Source organism: Xyrauchen texanus, chromosome 30, assembly GCF_025860055.1.
Source record: "Xyrauchen texanus isolate HMW12.3.18 chromosome 30, RBS_HiC_50CHRs, whole genome shotgun sequence".
Taxonomy (NCBI): Eukaryota; Metazoa; Chordata; class Actinopteri; order Cypriniformes; family Catostomidae; genus Xyrauchen; species Xyrauchen texanus.
The window spans coordinates 38,949,454-38,972,092 of NC_068305.1; the positions used below are offsets into that span (position 1 = coordinate 38,949,454).

Here is a 22,639-nt window from a genome sequence, read left to right on the forward strand (position 1 = left end):
AGGTACTTATTTACTTGCATACTTGTGTACCTACTTGCATACTTATGTGCTTCCACCCTTACTTATGTACTTGCTTACGTATTCACCTAAACTTAAGACCCTCCTCAGGGGTAGAAAACTTTAGAGCTTAAATAATGATTTTTAATGAATAATTATGCAAATATATGAATATAATTCATATAAGCTCTTTAACAAAAATACAATCTGCACACTTTTGCTTTTAAACTCCTCTGAACACTGGACTTGTTTATTTACATTGCAAATGCATTACTGGAAAAAAAGAAGAATATTGGGTCCTTTATTAAGCTCATGAGTTTAATTTAACTTTTAAGAGAAAAACCGGAATATTCATTAAGACGTCTCCCTTTGTGTTCTGCAAAAGAAAGAAAGCCATACGGGTTTGGAACGACATGAGAGTGAGCAAATTATGACAGAATTGTAATTTCGTTTTTGGGTGAACTATCCCTTTAAGTGCATTTGTTTAACTGCAGTTTGCTGGCGACCTCACCCTATTTGGCTCAGTCTGTGTTGTTAGTGGCACTTTACACAAGACCATTCAGCAAAAAGGCTCCAACGTTTAACATCCCCACTCTACATCCATTGAACTCTACACAATGCCAAAATCTAAGACCTTCTCCAGAACAAACCATACTAGATTATCATCACTCTTGCAAGGAGAGAGACAAAAGTGAAGCTTTCTTGCTTGATGCACAAGTATCATGCTGCATACTACACAAACATCTACAATGAACATCTGAGTTTACCTTGTGGAAGCTTCCATGGAAAATGTTCTTCACTTGATCGTTTTTAAATGTGGCCCGTTGGATCTCGCCTGTAGTGTCCTTTGTATAAAACGACACTGCTTGACCAGACGCTGAGCAAATAAAAAGATGGAGAGACTAAGAGTTAGATACCGCACAAACCAACCCAAACTCTGAAAAAAAAAACATTTGTTCAGATATTTCTTCTTAAATTCCTTAGGTGAAATAAAACGAGACAATTGCTCTTAAAGTAAGAGTAAAGAGCTACAAAAAGTTGATAGCATAGCTCAGATAATTTGATCTTGAGAGAATGTTTTATGTGTTTGATGAGGGTATTATAAAGGTGTTAATTGATTACTAATTAGTCCTTTACAAACGCATTATAAATCATTGATATGCGGTTATAACAAAATGAAACAAAATGAATTAATAACACTTATTCAGCATTAAATGACCTATTACCTACGAAAATGGGCCTTAAATGTAAAGTCTCAGGCACATATAAAATGAAAAATGTATAAAGAAGCTGCCAGCATTAGAAACCAAGGCACATAAATGATATCTCGTCCTGTGTTTTTATTCTGAATGAGCATGAAGATGGGAAAAGTGTTTTTGCAAAGGTCTATAACAAGGACTAGATAAGTTGTGACACCACTCATTCTTTGTGAGTCAAGACATTACAGTAATCAATATAAACACAAAGCAGACTGTATCAAAATGGCATAATCCCTTCTTACGGTGCATTCACATACAATGCAAATCGAGTGTTTCGCGCAGCGCGATTTCATACAAAGTCAATGCAAAGACGCGATGAAGCGTATGCCGAATGAAGCGAATGCCGAGAAGCAAAAACGTGAAAACGCTTAATTCGCGTGTTCGCTCGAGTTGAAATATTTAAACTATCCGCATGACGCGTTGTTGTGAAAGCCTATCAGCATTGAGATTGCCCGGATGTCACTGACGTAGTAGCAGAAGAAATCATGAAAAATTGATGAGAAAATGGTTGTAGCGGTGTGTGGGCACCCGGAATTGTATGACACAACATCAACGTTCCTGGGACTTCCACAACAGATACAGAGCAGCAGTCGTTGTGATATCGGCCATGGATGATGGCGGAAAGATAAGTTGTCTTAGAAGCCCCTTCTCCTGTCCTTTTCCGGAAGAGAAAGGGGAATACTTGCGGGTTCGCGTTACTCGCAAAAACGCCAGTTTAAACACAAATTTAATCCAGCGGTTAAACTCGCGTGAGCAATGCGAGGCGAATGTTTTTTCGCGTTGTATGTGAACGCACCATTATGCACTCACTATAATAATCTATTTTAGCAGTATTTTGACATAAATCATGAGTTATGGCATTTTATGTTTTATATGTTATAGGTATGAATAATTATGTATTTATTAAGCATTTATAACATGTACGTTTACATGCTCACTATTTGTCAAGTATTGCATGAAAGTGGCTCTTTTGATTCATGTTGTTATAACCTCGAATCAATGTTTTATAACGCATTTGTAAATGACTTATGAGTCGCCTTTATACACCCACAACAAAGGGAACCAAAATGTACAGTGTAACCAAAATCGATGAGCTTGTTCAACCAATGACAATCAGACTTACGGTCAATGGTGACACCGGTCTCAGGTTTGAAATTCTTATCCGACACCTGCCAGATATCGAAGGCTTCGGTTGGTGAGTCTGGCAGCAGTCGGAATGTCAGAATGATGGTGAATGTGGACGGCAGACCGTCCGGATGAATATATCTGTCAAATAAATAAATAACAAGGACACAAAATCAGGTCAGAGGAAGTGAGATCTCATTTCTGGCATGAACGCTGGCAGGTGAAAGTCACTGGATTTATCGGTGGTCTGTATGGTAAAATAATTAAGGAAGTGTGTGGGAGAAAGATGGCTTCGTACACTACCTGGGCAATAGGCAGCATTTAAAAAAATTAACAATTCAGCCTGACAACTCCCTAATGTACTTCTAAATCTAAACTGTTTTCACAGAGTGTTCTTTACACATGCACATTAACACAATGGCATGTTAGTCGATTGCTATAAAGAGTAATAACACGCCTCTCTTTAAAAAGCCACATAATTTCAGATAACACAAATGTCTGTTAGATACAAAAGGTTTAATCCCTACTATTAAGTATGATCTAGTAAGAGCCTTAGAAAACACCACTAACTACCATAATTATTCCATTCTGTAAGAAAACATTCTGTGATACAAAACAAGAGAGTATAACGCTCCATGTTACATAATCCACAGTGTAACAAATGGCGTGGAAATACGTCAATCATGTAAGACATTTAAGATGCTAAATACTGATGCGTGTCACGTTTGTAACACAATCTGAATTCAGAGTGGAACTCACAATGAAGGCTGATTCAAAAAAGCGTTCTTGTGGAGTCTGTAGGAGGTGTAACTGTTGAAAGAACCGGGTTCCATTGACACACCATTGGTGCTAGCGTACACCTTTTCAGTCAAATTGAAGGCTTCCAACATTCTGAATCCTGAGGAAACACGTGGAATCATGTCAGCACTCGACATGCATTAACACCTAGACAGGCCTACAGTATAATATAATGAAACCATATAATGTAATAATATGCTACATATACATTTATATATAATAAAAAATACATTCATGGGTGTGTGGGTCGTTCTTTAAAGGAGAACTATTATGCCCCTTTTTACAAGATGTAATATAAGTCTCAGGTGTCCCCAGAATGTGTCTGTGAAGTTTCAGCTCAAAATACCCCACAGATCATTTATTATACTATGTTGTAAATGCCTCTTTTTGGGTGGAATCAAAAACGCTGTTTACGTGTGTGTTTCTTTAAATGCAAATGAGCTGCTGCTGCACCCCGCCCCCTTTACGGAAGAGGGCTGTGCCTTTACACCTCGTGCTTTGATTACTACAGCAACAAAAAATCATAACCAATATGACTGACAGCGTAAATACAAGTTCAAGCAGGGCTGGACTGGGAAGAGAAATCGGCCCTGGATTTTACATAACAACTGGCACAAATGTTGAGCAGGGGGGTGTTCGCTGTCCTTTTCTGTATATCGCTGCGCCGTTTCGTGGTACGTTCTGCATAACGCGGCGGCTCATTTTAGCTTATTGTGGCCAACTCGGCTCGTTTCACGCACGACCAACAGGCCTGCTCGGTTCTCCCGACGGCCACTCCGCCCCTGATCGGCCCCAAAGTGTGTCGGCCCACAGGGAAAATGCCCGGTATGCCAGATTATCAGTCTAGCTTGATGCTGGGAGTACATTAAGACTCTTATGTTCACTTTACAGCCAACACTTATGATGCTTACGAAGCTGAGACATTATTCTTCTCACTGTATCTGCTCCAGTGTGGGAAAAAAGTCACTCAGGGGAGGATCTATGATAATAGGGTGGAGTCTGTCATCATTCGTGGGCGTGGCCTGCTATAACATGACGTCACTTTAGAGCAGAAATGAAATCCGTTCATTTTGACACTGTTTTGATTAATAGAAATATAGAAGAAAGGGGAGTGGGTGGACTTTTAACATTGAAGGGTGGTTGTGTACACACACTGCCGACTCCACCATGTAAAAGTGAATTTTGCATAATAGGTCACCTTTAACTTCAGGCACTTTCATGTTTCATGTCCCAGGGATTTTTATTAAAACAGAAAAAAGGTGTTAAACAGATTTCAACTTATTTTCTTTGTTACATGACTATCACATTAAAACAAACTTATTTTTAGTTTTAGCCTTGTGGATAACCCAGACTTTCAAGATTAAACTATGAAAAAATATGACAAAAATAAAATGAATTACATATTTAAAACTTGGATAATCTAAAAAATAAAGAGTATAATAAACACTAACAAATGCAACATTTATAGTGAAATTGTGAAAAAAAAAAAAAAAAAAAATGTATTAAATCGAATGTCCCGCAGTTTGGAGACTTTTTACCAGGCCTTCATAATTTATTTTTGACAGTTTTACCCTTGTCCCAGACCCAGACTTTCAATAATAAACTATGAAAGTCCATTATAAAAATACAAATTATTACATGTTTCAAACTAAAATAATCTAAACAAATTTAATACAATTTTAAAAATTACCAAATTAAACAAAAAAATTCAAACTATTATTTAATTGTGTTTATTTATGATACGTAAGATGACAGTAATGAAATTAGCCTCAGCAAGAAAGAAAAGCCTGAAATTTAATTTCAATTTTATTTAAAAATGTCATTTCCATCAGCATCATTTCCATTAAACACAATACAGAATTTGAGATGTGCTGGAAATGACTGGGAATTTTCACGACATAAATCGTCTGTGATGCATGCACACACACTGTTGGACTTTGTTTGTAGACAAAAAGAATTAACTAGTGAGAGTGTGAAACTTTCTAGAAGTCTAGAAATGAAAGAAACCCCCTAATACATGCACTCATATATAACAAAGACATACCTGGTGATGTAAATCCGTTAACATAAATCAATGGGCAGGCTGGGGAAGCAAAGATTAAAGGTGTTAGCTTAAGGTCTTAACACGCATTTGTATATTTGACATTGTCCTTCAAAGATCAGTCTTGTGATTTCTCTTAAAAACAGTACAAATGAGCATTTAAAAGAGCCACAAACACATCAAGTATGATTTGAAAGTACCACAAAACATCAACTCACAGGATGTTGCCGTTTCACAAATGAACGTGACCAGATTGTCCTGAATGGTGGAGAAGGCGTCAAAGTCGTCCACCACAAAGACGTGGCGTTCGCTCGGTTTGCTCGCGATGTTCTGCAGCTCAACAAAGTCCACATCGGCCACGCCGACCACAAACACACTGTAACCTGCAACACATTTGCAATAAGGACATTTATCTTAAATAGACCATAATCGATCCTATTAGTGTTAGGTGAAATCCTCACTTAAATCTTAGCCATATTTTGCCATTTTACAGCATTTTGTCTCCTGAAATCTCCTTAAAATGTTCATAATTGTACATAACAGGGCCATTATCTTCCCTCTCTAGCTATTTTGCTTACTACCTTTAAGACTTCCACATGAAATTGACCTCTCGTTATGATTGGATAACCAATGTGCTCATGGCTGTGAAATCATAACCGTTGAGATGTGAAAATTTTTAAGGTTTGGCAGCGAGTCGTACCAGCGTGCTGCAGTTTAGCAGCACTCTTCTGCACATCGTCTTGAGAACGTCCATCTGTTACAGCAACAACAACTTTCGGCACGTTTCTTCTCATTCCATTGTCCACAGTGAAGACCTTCTCGTACACATGCTTCAGAGCAACACCTGCACAACAAACAGGCATGGAAGTGTGAGTGAGTGTTAAAAGAGAGAAAAAGTCTGCCATAAACAGCTAAACTTGAACGTAAAGTTTTTTCAAGTTTCAAGTTCTTATCAAGAACAATTTTTCTTAACTTGCTAAATGGTACTTTTGGATATTTAAACAGCTCTTAATGTTTCATTATAGGTTTTTCAGATAAGTGTCTCGTGATTTACATTTACATTTATGCATTTGGCAGATGCTTCAATCCAAAGTGACTTACAGAGCCCTTATTACAGGGCCAATCCCCCCGGAGCAACCTGGAGTTAAGTGACTTGCTCAAGGACACAATGGTGGTGGCTGTGGGGATCGAACCAGCAACCTTCTGCTTACCAGTTATGTGCTTTAGCCCACTACGCCACCACCACATCCGTGGCGATCTGAAGATATTTATAAGCACCAGAACCAGAGAATAAAAAGTTATTTGTGGAACTTAATATAATAAACTTTGAAGACTGAGAAGACTTCAACAGTCACTGCCAATATTTCACATTGCCCACAATTGAGTGTTGCTTTATTCAACTCTACAGGTGATGGAGGACAGGAATGTTATTGTTAAAGGAAAACGTGAAGAACGTTCAAGAACATCTGAGTGATACCTGTCTTAGTGTTTCCTCCCCTGTAGCGGATGAGTTTGAGAGCGGAGAGCAGCATGCCCTTGTCGCTGTATGCGTTGAGTTTGAACTCCGTCTTTGCGTCTTCGCTGTACTGCACAAACGACACCTTTCAACGCAAACATTGAAGGAACATCAAACGTGATCATAATGACAAACCATAGATATTTGGTTTATTCAATAAAGATCAAAATTATATAATTCACATAATTATTAACATTAAACATTACAATATAATTTATGTTGAAACTAAAATGATAGAATACGTCCAACTCAAAGATGATTACATTAATGTGTCATTCTAAAATCGATAGTTCCGTTTGAAAAATCTAATCCGTTGGGTTCTATGTTGCTTGGCAACCATAAACAGCCAACAGTTGGGCTATTTAACTATATCATTCTTATTATTATTATTAATAAATGGAACTATTTACGAAACATTGTTGTATTTTTACCATAATGCTGTGTGGCAGGGCGGAGGGCGGGGCCGGGTCGTGATCCTACACACCTGGTCCCGTATTAGGCTAATTATGCCTCCGTGAGGGTTAAACGATCCCCTGCAGTCGACCTTTAACCCTCACGGAGGCATAATTAGCCTAATATGGACCGGGTGTGTAGGATCACGACCCGGCCCCACCCTCCGCCCTGCCACATGCTGTTTAGTCAAAACAATAAGCCACCCTAGGCGTCTGTGATTCAGGGTTACCACTCTTTTTGACCAATGACTTTTCCATGAACCTTTCCAAGTCTTGGTGATTACTGGACCTTTTTTTTTTTATAAATAAACATCATTTAGACCTAATTAGAAAAAAAATCATATTAAGTAATTGAAAAGAGCAACTAATTGACATCAGTATGGCTTGAGAGCAAGTTCTAGCACATTAAATATTTTAGAGCTGGGGAAAACTACAAGTATATATATTCTCTATATAAAATTGAATTACTTTTAATGACTTTTTCCATGACCGTGCTGGTGATTACAGTAACTTTAACATGGTTTAGGCACTCTGCTTCACATTGGCCTAAGAGTATCCTATACCCGTTGTAAATCCCTGTAATGCATGGCCTCTTATGGACTTATTGCTTCATTAGGCTTGTTTTTTAGTGAAGGCAATCTGGACTGTATATGTTGGCCTTTTACCTGCATTCCTGACGGACCAATAACATCAAAGGCTCCGACGACGCTGAAGACAAACTGGATAACTTTGCTGAAACTGTCATCTCCAATACTCCACGAGCCATCAATGAGGAAAACCACATCTGCCTTGGCTCCTTTGCACACTAAGACAAAAAACAAACTATATGAACTGCTTTTCACCCCAGACCCTTCAATTTTCATATAAATTAGAAATATCAATGCAAAAACAAAAACAGCCACTGAAAAAAGACTTAAAATGCATATTTCAACCAAAAACTTCTGCTGTCGTTTAATCACCAAAGAAAGAAAGAAGAGTACATGATGACATATTTTATATTTTTGGGTGAACAAACCCTTTAATGAACTTGTCCATTTGCAAACACAGTCTTAATTGAGCCCGCTTTCTTGTAAAAATGTGCAAGAATTAAGTACTTTTGTAAACCAGGAAGTTAAAGGAATTTACGTTAATGGTCTGTTTTTCACTCAAAGGAAATACAGACAAATGTAGACATAATCTCTGTTCCATGTGCCGTCGACATTGCCATCTCTACAGTAATCAAGCAACATTAACAGCTTCTTGAAAAATGTCTTGCTTAAATTTATAATCCTCGGTGGATTAGTTCACGTCTCTCATCACTTAAAGCTAGTTGACGTCTCTAGTTGAGGAGTTGCATTTGGCCAAACCACTCGTAGGGATTTTTAAAACATATTTGACTGTGGTCCAACATAAATTTAGGGATCAAATTCTGATGTTGTTTTATGAATTGAAGATAAAAAGAACAGTTTCTGCTTTTAGTAGCGGAAGGAATTGTTTCCAAGGCAATAAAACTGATATTAATTTGTCCAAAACATATTCCAAAGAGCCCAGATGTAGAACATGTTTGCAACGCTCATATCTGCAAAAGCTCTGTGCTGTTTCTAAAATCACTCCCTATTGAAATCCTAGTGAACAATTTCACCCCTGATATAAATGCACTATTTTAAACTCGTAATGCACTTTGATTTATGTTGTACAACTATGTTGCCTATACTGACAGATCTGTTGACATGTAATCTGTTAGCCAATCAACTTGCATACTCCCTCTTTGTCTAAAATGTAAATTGCATCGGTTGAATGGAATCGGTTTCACTGCAGCACACTACTAGTTTTCTCTCTGAAACCCTCCTCCTCCCCAGCACCACCTCTCTAAATCTGTTTTCCATGGATTTTATGTATTTTCTAATTGTGCAGATCCATGCATATCTAGTCCACCAAGACCAAACATACCAACTTCATATCCATTATAACACTTTGTCATGACTGAACCAACATTTCTTAAGTTAACTGTAGCGTTTGTGAGGGATTACTCTTTGTAAAGCTGCTTTAGAACGACATGTATTGTGAAGAGCGCTGCAATATTGTTTCTTGAGCGTCACTTCTTGGAGTGACTATGGACACTTACCCGCCCAACCGGGGGGTATGGTTGGTGGTGGAGGGGGTGTGGGTGGTTTTGTTGGCACAGGTGTTGGTTTGACAACTGGAACAATCAAAAGAAAACAGAATAAAAATCATTGTTTCACATTCAACTGTAGGATGAATATCTGCTTATTTATGAATGAATGCTGAACCCACGGGTGCGTTCTTTGGTACTGACTCCGGGTCCCTCTAGATTGGGGGTCTGGACAAACACAGTAGCGCTGTAGAGAGAGTCTGGACTCAAGCCCTCAAAACAGTATTGACTCTGAGCTGCGGTGATGGTGATCTCCTGCTGGCCTTTAGCTGAGGCTGAGAACAAATTAAACAACAGTGAAGGGTTTAGATGATAATACCATGATATTTTGATATAAACAATATGGTAATGAATGATTACCATATTGATATATACTGTTACAGAGACTCTTTACCATGTATAAAAACAACATGGTACTTTTTGGTACTTTTTTTCTATTATTGTTATAACATTATAAGTTATAGATTTTTTATTAATTGTCCGTGACTGGAAACCATGGTATTACCATGGTATGTTCTCTTAAAAAAAAAAAAAAAAAAAGTTATGTAATGAAAAGTGATGTAATGTGACAAGTTATAGATTCTGAATTCAGTGGAGGGGTCTGAAATCAAAAACATGTTATTACCATGATACCAGGTCTAAAAATCATGGAAATACCATAGTACTTTTGGTACTTTTTTGTTTGTGTTTCGTCATGGTACAGTTATGGTAAAAGACATTAATACCACGGTAATCCATTATGTACCATAGTATATTCACTATGTTATTTATAACCATTACTATGGTATATGTTAGTATATAAAAAACTAAAAGATATAAAACAACATGGTACTTGCACATGTCTAAAAACTATGGCAAAACTAGGGTAAGTTTGGTACTTTTTGTTAGAGTTAGTCACATGTTCTGAATTTGGTGGAGGGGTCTGAAACCTTGGTTCATGTCCAAAAAACATGGTATTACCATTGTAACTTGTCTATTAAAACACGGTATTACCATTGTAACTTGTCTATAAAAACACGGTAATGCCATTGTAACTTGTCTATAAAAACACGGTAATGCCATTGTAACTTGTCTATAAAAACACGGTATTACCATTGTAACTTGTCTATAAAAACACGGTAATGCCATTGTAACTTGTCTATAAAAACACGGTATTACCATTGTAACTTGTCTATAAAAACACGGTATTACCATTGTAACTTGTCTATAAAAACACGGTAATGCCATTGTAACTTGTCTATAAAAACACGGTAATACCATTGTAACTTGTCTATAAAAACACGGTAATACCATTGTAACTTGTCTATAAAAACGTGGTATTACCATTGTAACTTGTCTATAACAACGTGGTATTACCATTGTAACTTGTCTGTAAAAACATTGTAATACCATTGTAACTTGTCTATAAAAACATGGTAATGCCATTGTAACTTGTCTTTAAAAGCATGGTATTACCATTGTAACTTGTCTATAACAACATGGTATTACCATTGTAACTTGTCTATAACAACATGGTATTACCATTGTAACTTGTCTATAAAAACATGGTAATACCATTGTAACTTGTCTTTAAAAACATGGTAATGCCATTGTAACTTGTCTATAACAACGTGGTATTACCATTGTAACTTGTCTGTAAAAACATTGTAATACCATTGTAACTTGTCTATAAAAACATGGTAATGGCATTGTAACTTGTCTTTAAAAACATGGTAATGCCATTGTAACTTGTCTATAACAACGTGGTATTACCATTTTAACTTGTCTGTAAAAACATTGTAATACCATTGTAACTTGTCTTTAAAAACATGGTAATGCCATTGTAACTTGTCTTTAAAAGCATGGTATTACCATTGTAACTTGTCTATAAAAACGTGGTATTGCCATTGTAACTTGTCTATAACAACATGGTATTACCATTGTAACTTGTCTATAACAACATGGTATTACCATTGTAACTTGTCTATAAAAACATTGTAATACCATTGTAACTTGTCTATAAAAACATGGTAATGGCATTGTAACTTGTCTTTAAAAACATGGTATTACCATTGTAACTTGTCTATAAAAACATGGTAATGCCATTGTAACTTGTCTATAAAAACATTGTAATACCATTGTAACTTGTCTTTAAAAACATGGTATTACCATTGTAACTTGTCTATAAAAACATGGTAATGCCATTGTAACTTGTCTATAAAAACATTGTAATGGCATTGTAACTTGTCTTTAAAAACATGGTAATGCCATTGTAACTTGTCTTTAAAAACATGGTATTACCATTGTAACTTGTCTATAAAAACATGGTATTACCATTGTAACTTGTCTATAAAAACATTGTAATACCATTGTAACTTGTCTTTAAAAACATGGTAATGCCATTGTAACTTGTCTTTAAAAGCATGGTATTACCATTGTAACTTGTCTATAAAAACATGGTATTACCATTGTAACTTGTCTATAACAACATGGTATTACCATTGTAACTTGTCTATAACAACATGGTATTACCATTGTAACTTGTCTATAAAAACATGGTAATGCCATTGTAACTTGTCTTTAAAAACATGGTATTACCATTGTAACTTGTCTATAAAAACATGGTATTACCATTGTAACTTGTCTATAAAAACATTGTAATACCATTGTAACTTGTCTTTAAAAACATGGTATTACCATTGTAACTTGTCTATAAAAACATGGTAATGGCATTGTAACTTGTCTTTAAAAACATGGTATTACCATTGTAACTTGTCTATAAAAACATGGTAATGCCATTGTAACTTGTCTATAAAAACATTGTAATACCATTGTAACTTGTCTTTAAAAACATGGTATTACCATTGTAACTTGTCTATAAAAACATGGTAATGGCATTGTAACTTGTCTTTAAAAACATGGTATTACCATTGTAACTTGTCTTTAAAAACATGGTAATACCATTGTAACTTGTCTTTAAAAACATGGTATTACCATTGTAACTTGTCTTTAAAAACATGGTAATGCCATTGTAACTTGTCTTTAAAAGCATGGTATTACCATTGTATTTGTGGTACTTTTTTGTGTGTGTTGTAATATGAAGAAAGTCGTAGTTTCTGAATTTAGTGGAGTATTGCATCAAAAAGAGTCACAGGTTCTGAATTTGATAAAGAGGTCTAAATCCATTTGCTCCTTTAGATCTTTATTCCTTTCTGCTGAATTTCAAGAGAACTTAAAAGAGGCTTTTGATAAACAAACTGATAAGGCTGTCATTCTTGCGGAATGATGCCATAATCAAAAGCAGGGTGGTCTGCTGTGGTTTTCACAACTACAGTTATTTATACAATAAGAGACCGAATAAAGCGTTCTGCTCAAGACATCCTGATGTCAAAGTGTGTTCATCCTTTGCATGTTGTCATTGTAACACATTCTGGCATTGCCTCTTCTATAAATAATACATGTGATGCTGCCTAATGTTCGGAACAGCCTTGGTGGCAGCTTCCTAGCTTTTGGAACAGAGTCATGGTGGTTCTAAGAGCTAGACTTACAATCCAGGGGGTTCAGCTTGATTCTGTAAGATGTGGCGGCACGATGTGGTGTCCATTTGATGCAGAACCTATCATAGCCAACTTTATATGACTCCAGGTTGGTGACATTGAGGTACACTGAAAAGACAGGAAAGTAAAGTTACACAGTGTGGGAATCATACTGCTTTACCAGAAGGAAATTCTGGCATGCAATCAACATTGTCTGAAACATCTGAAAGCATACATGTTGTCCCTTGTCCGATGAGGGCTTTGCTCACACCACCGTCGTACTGTGCGTACACCTTAACATCATACGTGGTGCCAGATAGCAGATTGTGTAGTGTATAAGTGGTGACGTCACCAACAAACACCTCCAAAGACTCATCCTTATCTAAAAATGTACAATAACATCGATATAAGTATCAAGAATTCTGAGGAGCTAGAAGTCAACATGAAATAGCATTCGCAACCCATTTTACTTCATATGTATTACAGCAGTATTTACCTGTTGGCTGGTAGACAAGTTTGTAACCCATGACCGGAGATGGTGCCGGGTCCCAGGACACACGGAAGCGCGTGTACCACTCGTCTGAGACCCGCAGGTTCTGAGGGGCCAGCAAGCCAACTGAATACAAAAACAATAAGGGCAAATCAGTAAATGTTCAAATACTCACTGTTTCAAAAGTATAGCCACAATACGCAAACAGTTTGTGTGTTAACATCATTTTGTGTGATAAAATCACTTACTATCCTTTTCTCTGTAAAGTTATGGCCAATTTTACAACTTCGTTACCATTATTCCTTTAAACAATCACAGGGCAGCTGTGGCTTAGGTGGTAGAGCGGGTTGTCCACTAATCGCTGGGTTGGAGGTTTGATTCCCGGCCCACATGACTCCACATGCCAAAGTGTCATTGGGCAAGACACTGAACCCCAAGTTACTCCCAATGGTAGGCTAGCACCTTGCATGCAGCTCTGCTGTCATTGGTGTATGAGTGTGAATGGGTGAATGGGACGCAGTGTAAAGCACTTTGGTAACCTCTAATGTTAAAAGGTGCTATATAAGTGCAGACCATTTACCATTTACAGTTTGAGTAAAAAATCATCTCAAGTAAAAAAACTCCCTACATGGCATTTTACAACTCGTTCATAGGAACATTTCTTTTTTGCTACTGAATGTTTACATTACACTTTTTAAATCATAACGTTAACTAGTTTTATTGGTTATATTTAATGTACATGATATGTTTACATGCTGTCTGCCTTTGAACTCCCTGTGTGGCATATTACAGGCTTATGGCTTTTATCAAAGTTATTTCAATAATGGCTTTTCTTAGTTTTATTGGTTGTATTTACTGCAAATTTATATGTTCAGATACTGTTTGCCTCCTTATATAACTTAAATGTAGTTAGCTACTTTCTGTTAGTAGCTTGTAGTGTAGCTAACTATGTTTTCCAAACTCAAGACTAAGGCTGCAACTAACGATTATTTTGATAATTGATTAATCTAACGATAATTGAAAAGATTATTCGTCTATTTGTCGATTATTGCAACGATTAATCGTTAGCTCTTAACCGATTATTCTGCTTGTGCCGACTAAGGTTGTATTAAACGTGCTTACTAACAATAAAGAGGACAAAATCATCTTTTAAAAACACTTCTAAATGACATTCACTGAATTAAAGGGAAAAAAATACTTTATATTAAGTTTAATTTAGTAAAGAAATTCACTGCAAAAATACCCATTTTGTTATCAAGTGTTTTAGTCTTATTTTCCATTTAAAATTGTCTAAAAATCCTTAAAACAAGATACATTTACTTGAGAAGCAACATATAAGATATTTAGACTTGCTTTAAGAGAATTTATCTTAAATTTACAGTAAGTGTATTTTATATATAAGTGTATTTTTTCACTTGGTTATAATTCTGTGAGTGCAATAAAGACAAAATACACTTATATTCAAGATCTATTCTCTAAAGTAAGCCTAAATATCTATTTCTATTTTTAATATTATATTCAACATTCTCAGATAACAATTTTGTTCTTCTGCAGTGTAGCTGCTTAAGTAAATGTACGTTGTTTTAAAGTAGTTTTAGATATTTATATTGGAAAACAAGCCAAAGCAAAAACAAATCAAATACGTATTTTGTTGGCGTGTATAATGGGATGAAGATTTGCTGTCTTATTAATAAAGCTGCGGCGCATTGGCAATTGTCTTCACGATAAGAAATGCACAGTGACATATATTATGATTCAATAATTCGTGATCAATCACGTTATAATCTAGCTGCAGCAAATGTATGCTCGAGCGTCCACGTGATATCAGCCGGGTGCAGTTTAAATTTTTCAAATTTGATCATTTTTTTTTATTGTCGACGTTGTTGATAACGCCGATTACTCGTTTCAGCCCTACTCAAGACTAATCATTTATTCAGTCCACCATGTCCTACCAGCAATTACACACTCCTGTTTTTCTAAAACCCTTGAAAAACTCTTAAAATTGTAGCGGACAAGAACAGGATATGTAAGATGGCTATTGTTGGCTTTCTTTGTTTAGCTACATCGGAGAGAATGCGACCAAAACTGAGACATCTATTCAAAGAGAGGCTAGTTTGACTCACGTGTCCTTGCGTTTCCATTCAGGGATCCACCAGGTCCTTCAGCATAAATCGCCGTCACTGTGATGTTGTACGGCGTGTCAGGAAGCAGGTTTTGAAGGATAGCATTATTTCTGTTGCCGGGAACAGCACTCTGCAGACAAAAGAGTCAAACAATTTTTGCTTGGTGACATTAATATTGTATTTTGACTTAAAAATTTTATCATTAAATGAAGTCCAACATGTTGTCTGTTCTGATCATTTACAAAGAGAAGGAAAGTGTTTTTAGCCTTTGTATATTTAACAAAAGTTAGTCTTTTCTGTGTAGCATCACTGAATAAGAGCCAGCTCATTTTCCATCTTTTGAACAGACGTTCTAACATGGAGCGGGGGCGGTATTGCACTCGCTCTATCGCACCACTGTCACGAAAAGAGAGCTGAGCCGAAAAGCAAAGCTCTCGATCTACTGGTTAATTTTCGTTCCTACCCTCACCTATGGTCATGAAGGCTGAGTCATAACCGAAAGAACTAGGTCATGAGTATAAACGGCCTAAATGGGTTTCCTCAGAAGGGTGGCAGGCTTCTCCCTTAGAGATGAGGAGCTCAGTCATCCGTGAGGAGCTCGGAGTAGAGCCGCTGCTCCTTTGCGTTGAAAGGAGCCAGTTGAGGTGGTTTGGGCATCTGGTAAGGTGGCCCCTGGTCGCCTCCCTAGGGAGGTGTTTCAGGCACGTCCAGCTGGGAGGAGGCCTCGGGGAAGACCCAGGACTAGGTGGAGAGATTACATCTCCACACTGGCCTGGGAACGCCTCGGGGTCCCCCAGTCACAGCTGGTTAATGTGGCTCGGGATAGGGAAGTTTGGGACCCCCTGCTGGAGCTGCTGCCCCCGCGACCCGACTTCGGATAAGCGGTTGAAGATGGATGGATGGATGGTTTATGCAGTCTACCACAATAAATTTTTCTTACGAATTTAACAATTTTTACGTGCCATGTGAACTCCCCAGTGTTCATTTTCACAATTTGTTTTTAGTCATAATTTTTGTCTTTTGACGAAACTGTCCTTTAAATATTTAAATTTTCATTTATTTTAGTAAATTTTAAACAAAAAGACAAAAATTGCCTATTTCAGTGGAGGATAATGTGCAAAATGACAAAAAACATGTCAAACTGTAAAATACTTAACTTTAACAAAATGTACAAATATTTAGAAACTACTTAAAATTAGGGCTGGGCGATACGTAAAAATACTTTTATCGATAATCGGCTTAAAAAACATTGCGATATGCGATTTCATCGTCAACCCCCCCGCCGAGGGTCAGGGAATTGCTTTATTGATTTTGCTTTAAAAATCTAAATTCAAATTGCACTTTAAACTAAAAGAAAAAAGCTATAAAATAATGAAGTGATCTAAAAATCTTATTTAACCACCTTATTTAATCGTTTACACTCTCCAACCGCTCCATTTGCCATCACGCAAGAATCCATCAACACAGGTGCATAATTACTAATAGTAATAATTATTATAGTAATATAATAATTATTACTAATACAGATTAAGAACTAAAGACAATTATAAATGTAAAGATAATAATAATCATAATAGTAAATTCCCTATATAAAAAATAATGCTGCTAAATGTGTGTTCTTATCGAATTTGTATTGCATTTTGGTAATAGTTAATGCTGCCTAAAGAAAAGAAAATAGAACTGAATTGTAGGTTCAAGGTGAACGTGTCTTGTATTATTTAATGATTTAATCAGTTTCGTCTTTGTTTCTTTAATACAAATATATATATTATTGAACCTGCAGAGTTGCGTTCACAAAGCATGCCAATGCGGGGAAATAAAGCAAACTCACAGCACCTCCCGAGATGTTCGGAGATCATTTTCAGAATTCTTATAGATGACATTATTCTTGCAAACAGTTCTCAGACGAAGGTAACAGAGAAAAAAAGAGTGAAAACGATTTACATGTGTTTTCCACATGACAGGATCGTGCTGCACGTCTCTGAACAAACAGCGAATCAGACACGAGCAATGACGACTTTTCTTTTGTCTGTCCTTAAAAATATAATAAAGTGTGTTTCTTCAAGCACGTGTCTTTGTGACTAACAGCATTTCTTGTCATGTGTCACTCCGAGACGTCGCCCGCCTGTTGCGGTAGATGAGCTAAATGACTTTCAAGTTCACCTGGTCCTTCGCTTCCTTGTCTGTGCGGTTGTAGTATTGCGCTTATGTTGTGAAAATCAAGAAATCGTGAAGAAACATTTCCATCCATAATTACTTTGACGAGATTAAAACGGCCCCTGAGCTCGATAAAACTAAGGAAGAGTCAATGGACGCCTACTCACAAATTCTGTGATGGGATCCCCTGTCATTGGAGCATATGCAATCTTATATTGTTGCACGGGACCCTCTGCGTGATCCCAGCCGATGCTGATCGTGCTCGTGGTGGTTTCGAAGACACGCAAATTCCTGGGTCCAGCTCGTGGTACTGCAACAGACAACATTTACAAATAGTGTTAAACATTTTTAAAGAATGACAATGAAGCTTGCCCATGCAAAACTCGCCACTAAAATACCAGGGTGTTGGTGTTGGTCGCTACTTGGTTGCTAGGGTGTTGTGGGTGGTTGGCCCAATTCAAGAGAGCCCAACCCCAATTTACTAGCAATTGTAGTAAACCAATAATCATATTTTTGTAATCTGATATTTTTGAACCGATATTTACACTTTATACTTAATCTGTCTACCGATAAATGGCAACATTTCTGTATCACAAACAGTGCAGGATGAGTTACTTACCAAAGTTTTAATACAACGTGTTTAGGGGTACTACCCAATAGTAATAGTTATGCTTGGCTTAGTAAACACCACTAAATAACCCACTATGGACACGTCGAGTTCCCCTAGTAAAATGTCATGCATTTATTTGGTATTCGCATACATCGAGTAAATTGCATTTGTGATGTGTGATGTGCTCACATGTTTTTCCTTTCCCTTCGATTCCCGGGCCTTGTCCGTCTGCATACACGGCCATTACGTTCACTGCGTACGGAGTATCCGGGATGAGTTGATCCAGGAAAGCATTGTTGATATTTCCTGGAACGAGAACCTAAGGAGAGGCGACCATCGTTTAGATAACATATAGTCGACCATGTTCACGTACATCCACTGTATAACAATCCGGCGCAGACGTTACGAATCTGGCAACACAAATATAAATAATGACCTCAGCGTTAAGCCCCTGTTTAGATTACCAGAGCAAGATCACATTTCCAAACAGATATGTAATGCAAACAGATGTTAAATGCTACATAAATACTGTCTGCACAGCGTTCTGGGTGAGGAGAATTTGAAGGGGAACCCCATCAGCTACCTGTCAACACCCGGCAGGATTATCACCCCATCTGCTCAATTGTTTCTCATTTGTAGGTCATAACATCATCGGGATAGAGGGCGCATTCTTACCATACACCAGCCCTTATGATAGAATCATTTAATAAGTATGGGTCAGCATGTACTATAAGATTTGGATATCTCTCTTCTGTGTCCCAGCTTGCTTCCAACATGACCAATCAGGATTCTGCTTCTTTCCATGGCAGACACCATAAATAACTGCCTGAGGACAAAACGTGGTGCTAAACATTTACCTGCCACTTAAAAACAAAATGCCTGTAAATGACACGTCAAACCCAGGGATGGAAATTCTGTAAGCATTTAGGCTTCTCAGCTTCATGTTGATCTTAACTTGTATGACTCTTTATCTAAAGTGGAGCACAAAAAGAGATGTTTTGAAGAACTTCTATACAATGAAAGCTGTCAGTGCTTCGAGAATGACTTGATCACTATAAAAGTCGTCCATACGACTTCTGCGCTACGTATATTTTAAGTTCTCTGAAGCCATTTGATAGCTTTGTGCGAGGAATAGACTGAACGTTTCTCATCTGAACATTTTCTCACATGTCGCAGCTGCAAAATCTCACACACACACTTTCGCATGCTTAAATATGCCAAGTCTTATTCACTTATGAGCAGCATTGGGTAATTTATCCAAAAAAGGTAATATACACACAAATAATTACTATTCTAAAAATGTTTTATCAGATTACTTTCTTATTGCTTTATTGAAAAATCATAATCACTTTTAGAGATGCACCGAAACCACTTTTTCTCTTCCGATTCCGATACCAGAAATCTCCATATCGGCCGATACCGATCCCGATCCCATACCAGTGTTGTTTTTTTTGCATAATCAGTTTAAAATATCTTTACATTATTGTGTGGAACTAATTGGGTGTGCTCTTTAATATGTAAAGAAACACAAACCTCAAACTACACATTATTTCAATATAAATGTATAGATTATTAAGAAACACTTTATTATTAACTAGTTTACTGGATAAACAAACTTTATCCAGTATTAACAGTAATTCCAGTATAAGTCATCGGTAGAAAAAACGCCAAATTTTTTCAACTTGTATCTGGACTTTAAAGGATTCAGATCAACATTTTCTTCAATTTAGTTGTGAGACATCAGTCCACTTTTCATTCACACAGTTCGTTTTTGGAACCAATTCAACTTAAATATTATTATCATTTGTAAACAAATAATAATATATTATAATAGTAATATATAGTAATATATCTCAACCTTTAATTTATAATCCCTCACGCTTTTATTTTGACATTCTGAACTCTCCAGGAAGTCCTGTATGTGTCTGTTTGTAGGTTTGTATGTTCACAGTAGTTTAATTCGCTTCTTATTTAAATTCTGGTAAATGCACCTCCGGTGCCGTTCTAAATGCATATTATAAGTGAACCGAACTATTGAGCATCTACATCTGAGATGTTATTTGTGAGTAGTGCTCAAATATTGCACTCCGCTGTGAAGGATAAAAATAGCCCCGAGTGTGTGTGTGTGTGTGTGTGTGTAAACAGAGCAGCACCATTCACTGACGTGCTGGAGCTGCACGTGCATTTTATATAATAATTATTAAACACAGCCTTTTGTGATTCACAGAGCTATCAAGCGTCTTCAAGTGGCTTTGAATAAAATGCACGAGTCATATGAACTGCTTTAATTATTGTTCTTTTAAGTAATTTATTGAGCTTGACAGTAACGAACATGACTAACACTCAGTATCGGAATTGGATCGGGCTCGTCGGTCTGATACCCGATCCGTCTAAAAGCTTCAGTATCAGAGCCGATACCGATCCAGGTATCCAGGTATCGATCGGTGCATCCCTAATCACTTTATATTCAAAGCTGAAGAGTGTAACTAAAATACGTTCTCTTATGCCAGCTTAATACGCAGAGACAATTGTGAGTGATTCATATGTTCACTTTCTCGAAAACTGTAAACACTATGTCTGTGTGGCGCTATAAAATTCCTCTCTCTGTTTTGAGTGACTCATCCATACCAACACAAAAACATTGACTTAACCAATGGTGTGAGTTGGGGTGGGACTATCTGTTTGTTCGCTCAACATAAGAAGTGGGGCGGAATCGGAAAGCTGTTTGAAAGCAAACGTTTATCTGGGCAATTCCGGTCGGTGGCGCAGAAATGACACTTCAGCTTTAAGTTACTTTTTGAAAACATTTTCATAGAACAGTTTTAGTTTTTTGCTTGACAAATTAAAAAAAAAGTTCTATATTTCAACCTTGTTCATTGTCGCACACCCTTCAGCTGTCACATAAACGGAAACAGATGTACAGTAATATGAACATACAAATTCAAATGTTAGTGCTGTCCGTCGATAATTCTTTTAATCGCGATTAATCGCATAATTTTTCATATCGTAGTTAATCGAAAGTGCTGAAATTTGACTATATATATTTCTTATTCTGTCAAAATGCATTTATTTTCTTCTCAGGATATAAATGGTAAATGGTCTGCACTTATATAAAGCTTTTTTTAACCTTAGAGGTTACCAAAGCGCTTTACACTGTGTCCCAATTACCCATTCATAACTCATACACCAATGACGGCAGAGCTGCCATGCAAGGTGCCAGCCTGCCATTGGGAGCAACTTGGGGTTCAGTGTCTTGCCACTTCGGCATGTGGAGTCATGTGGGCTGGAAATCAAACCACCAACCCTGCGATTGGCAGTATAAAAGATAGAAATGCACTAAAATTGCACCAGTCTAAGTAAGATTAAATATTTCCAAGTGGTAGGCTGACTAATTCAAATAATTATTTCCCATAGGTTGAGTATTCATTGCGATGCATGTTAGATCTCTTAAACTCTCTTCTTCTACCACATTAATCAGCAGACAGATTGTGGCTATCCAATTTTGCTACAGTAATCGTGAAGCTGCATTCATGATACGCATCAGGGCATCGACGCTATCATCAAGCGCCACTTGAAAAGCGTTTCAGTCCTCTTGTTCTGCTTTTAGCACTGGCACTGCCCACAGAATGATACTTCATCCGAACTGGCGTTTTGGTGACAGGACTTGACGTGTGGTAATTAAATTGTACTTGATTTCTGTAACAAGTCCCATTTGAGTTTGTTTTTGAATAACAAACAGCGTTAAGATGCCCTTTCTCCATCACTTCCCATTGATACTGAATCTCTCTGTGTTTGTTTGTGGTGTGTGTATCAGTTTAATAATGTTCCCGGACACAGGGTAAAGGATACGCCCTATTGCAACCAGTGTTCGGAACTCGCTTTAATTGCGTTGAAACGAGCTTAACACATTAAACATTTTAAATCAATCACATGCATTAACAACTTGATTTTGACAGCTCTAATTATACATAAATAATATTTGAGAAATATGAGTAAGCACTTAAATGTAATTAACCTTTTCTTCAAGGTGATTAAAAACTGTTTGCAAATGGTGTGTGTGTGTGTGTGTGTGTGCGCGCAATACCCACCGATTCAAGAGGCCGGATGCCACTCAGTGGGGCGTAGTCAACCTTGTACTGTTGCACCAGGCCCGAGGCTGGCTCCCAGCGCACGTTCAGGCTGTTGGGAGTTGGGTTGTAGACCACAATGTTTCTGGGAGGGAAACGTGGAACTGCAAGAGAGAGAAAGAATACTGAAAGAGAAGCCACTAAATAGCACAGTGAGAACAAAGAATTTACAGAGCAGCAGAGGAAGGAGATCAGCTATGTGTTTAAACAGGAGGAAGCTCAGTAAAGTTTAGGAATGAACGCTGAGGGAAGCAGTCGACAGAGAGCAGGCGGGTTT

At 37.2% G+C, this 22,639-nt stretch overlaps 1 protein-coding gene across 4 annotated transcripts in view; it reads right to left on the bottom strand.

Moving 5' to 3' along the window:
- The window catches only part of col12a1b (collagen, type XII, alpha 1b), a 115,216-nt gene that overhangs the window by 19,882 nt on the left and 72,695 nt on the right, over positions 1-22,639 (bottom strand). For all 4 annotated transcript variants that reach the window (XM_052098352.1, XM_052098349.1, XM_052098348.1 and 1 more), the window contains 17 exons: positions 22,324-22,466; positions 18,425-18,554; positions 17,793-17,935; positions 15,469-15,598; positions 13,352-13,471; positions 13,091-13,237; positions 12,868-12,984; positions 9,463-9,615; positions 9,293-9,367; positions 7,854-7,993; positions 6,698-6,821; positions 5,921-6,064; positions 5,439-5,603; positions 5,224-5,262; positions 3,141-3,279; positions 2,380-2,522; positions 765-874 (listed from right to left, as the gene is read on the bottom strand). In XM_052098352.1, the coding sequence (XP_051954312.1) occupies positions 765-874; positions 2,380-2,522; positions 3,141-3,279; positions 5,224-5,262; positions 5,439-5,603; positions 5,921-6,064; positions 6,698-6,821; positions 7,854-7,993; positions 9,293-9,367; positions 9,463-9,615; positions 12,868-12,984; positions 13,091-13,237; positions 13,352-13,471; positions 15,469-15,598; positions 17,793-17,935; positions 18,425-18,554; positions 22,324-22,466 (2,162 nt within the window). The remainder of the gene's footprint in view (positions 1-764; positions 875-2,379; positions 2,523-3,140; positions 3,280-5,223; positions 5,263-5,438; positions 5,604-5,920; positions 6,065-6,697; positions 6,822-7,853; positions 7,994-9,292; positions 9,368-9,462; positions 9,616-12,867; positions 12,985-13,090; positions 13,238-13,351; positions 13,472-15,468; positions 15,599-17,792; positions 17,936-18,424; positions 18,555-22,323; positions 22,467-22,639) is intronic.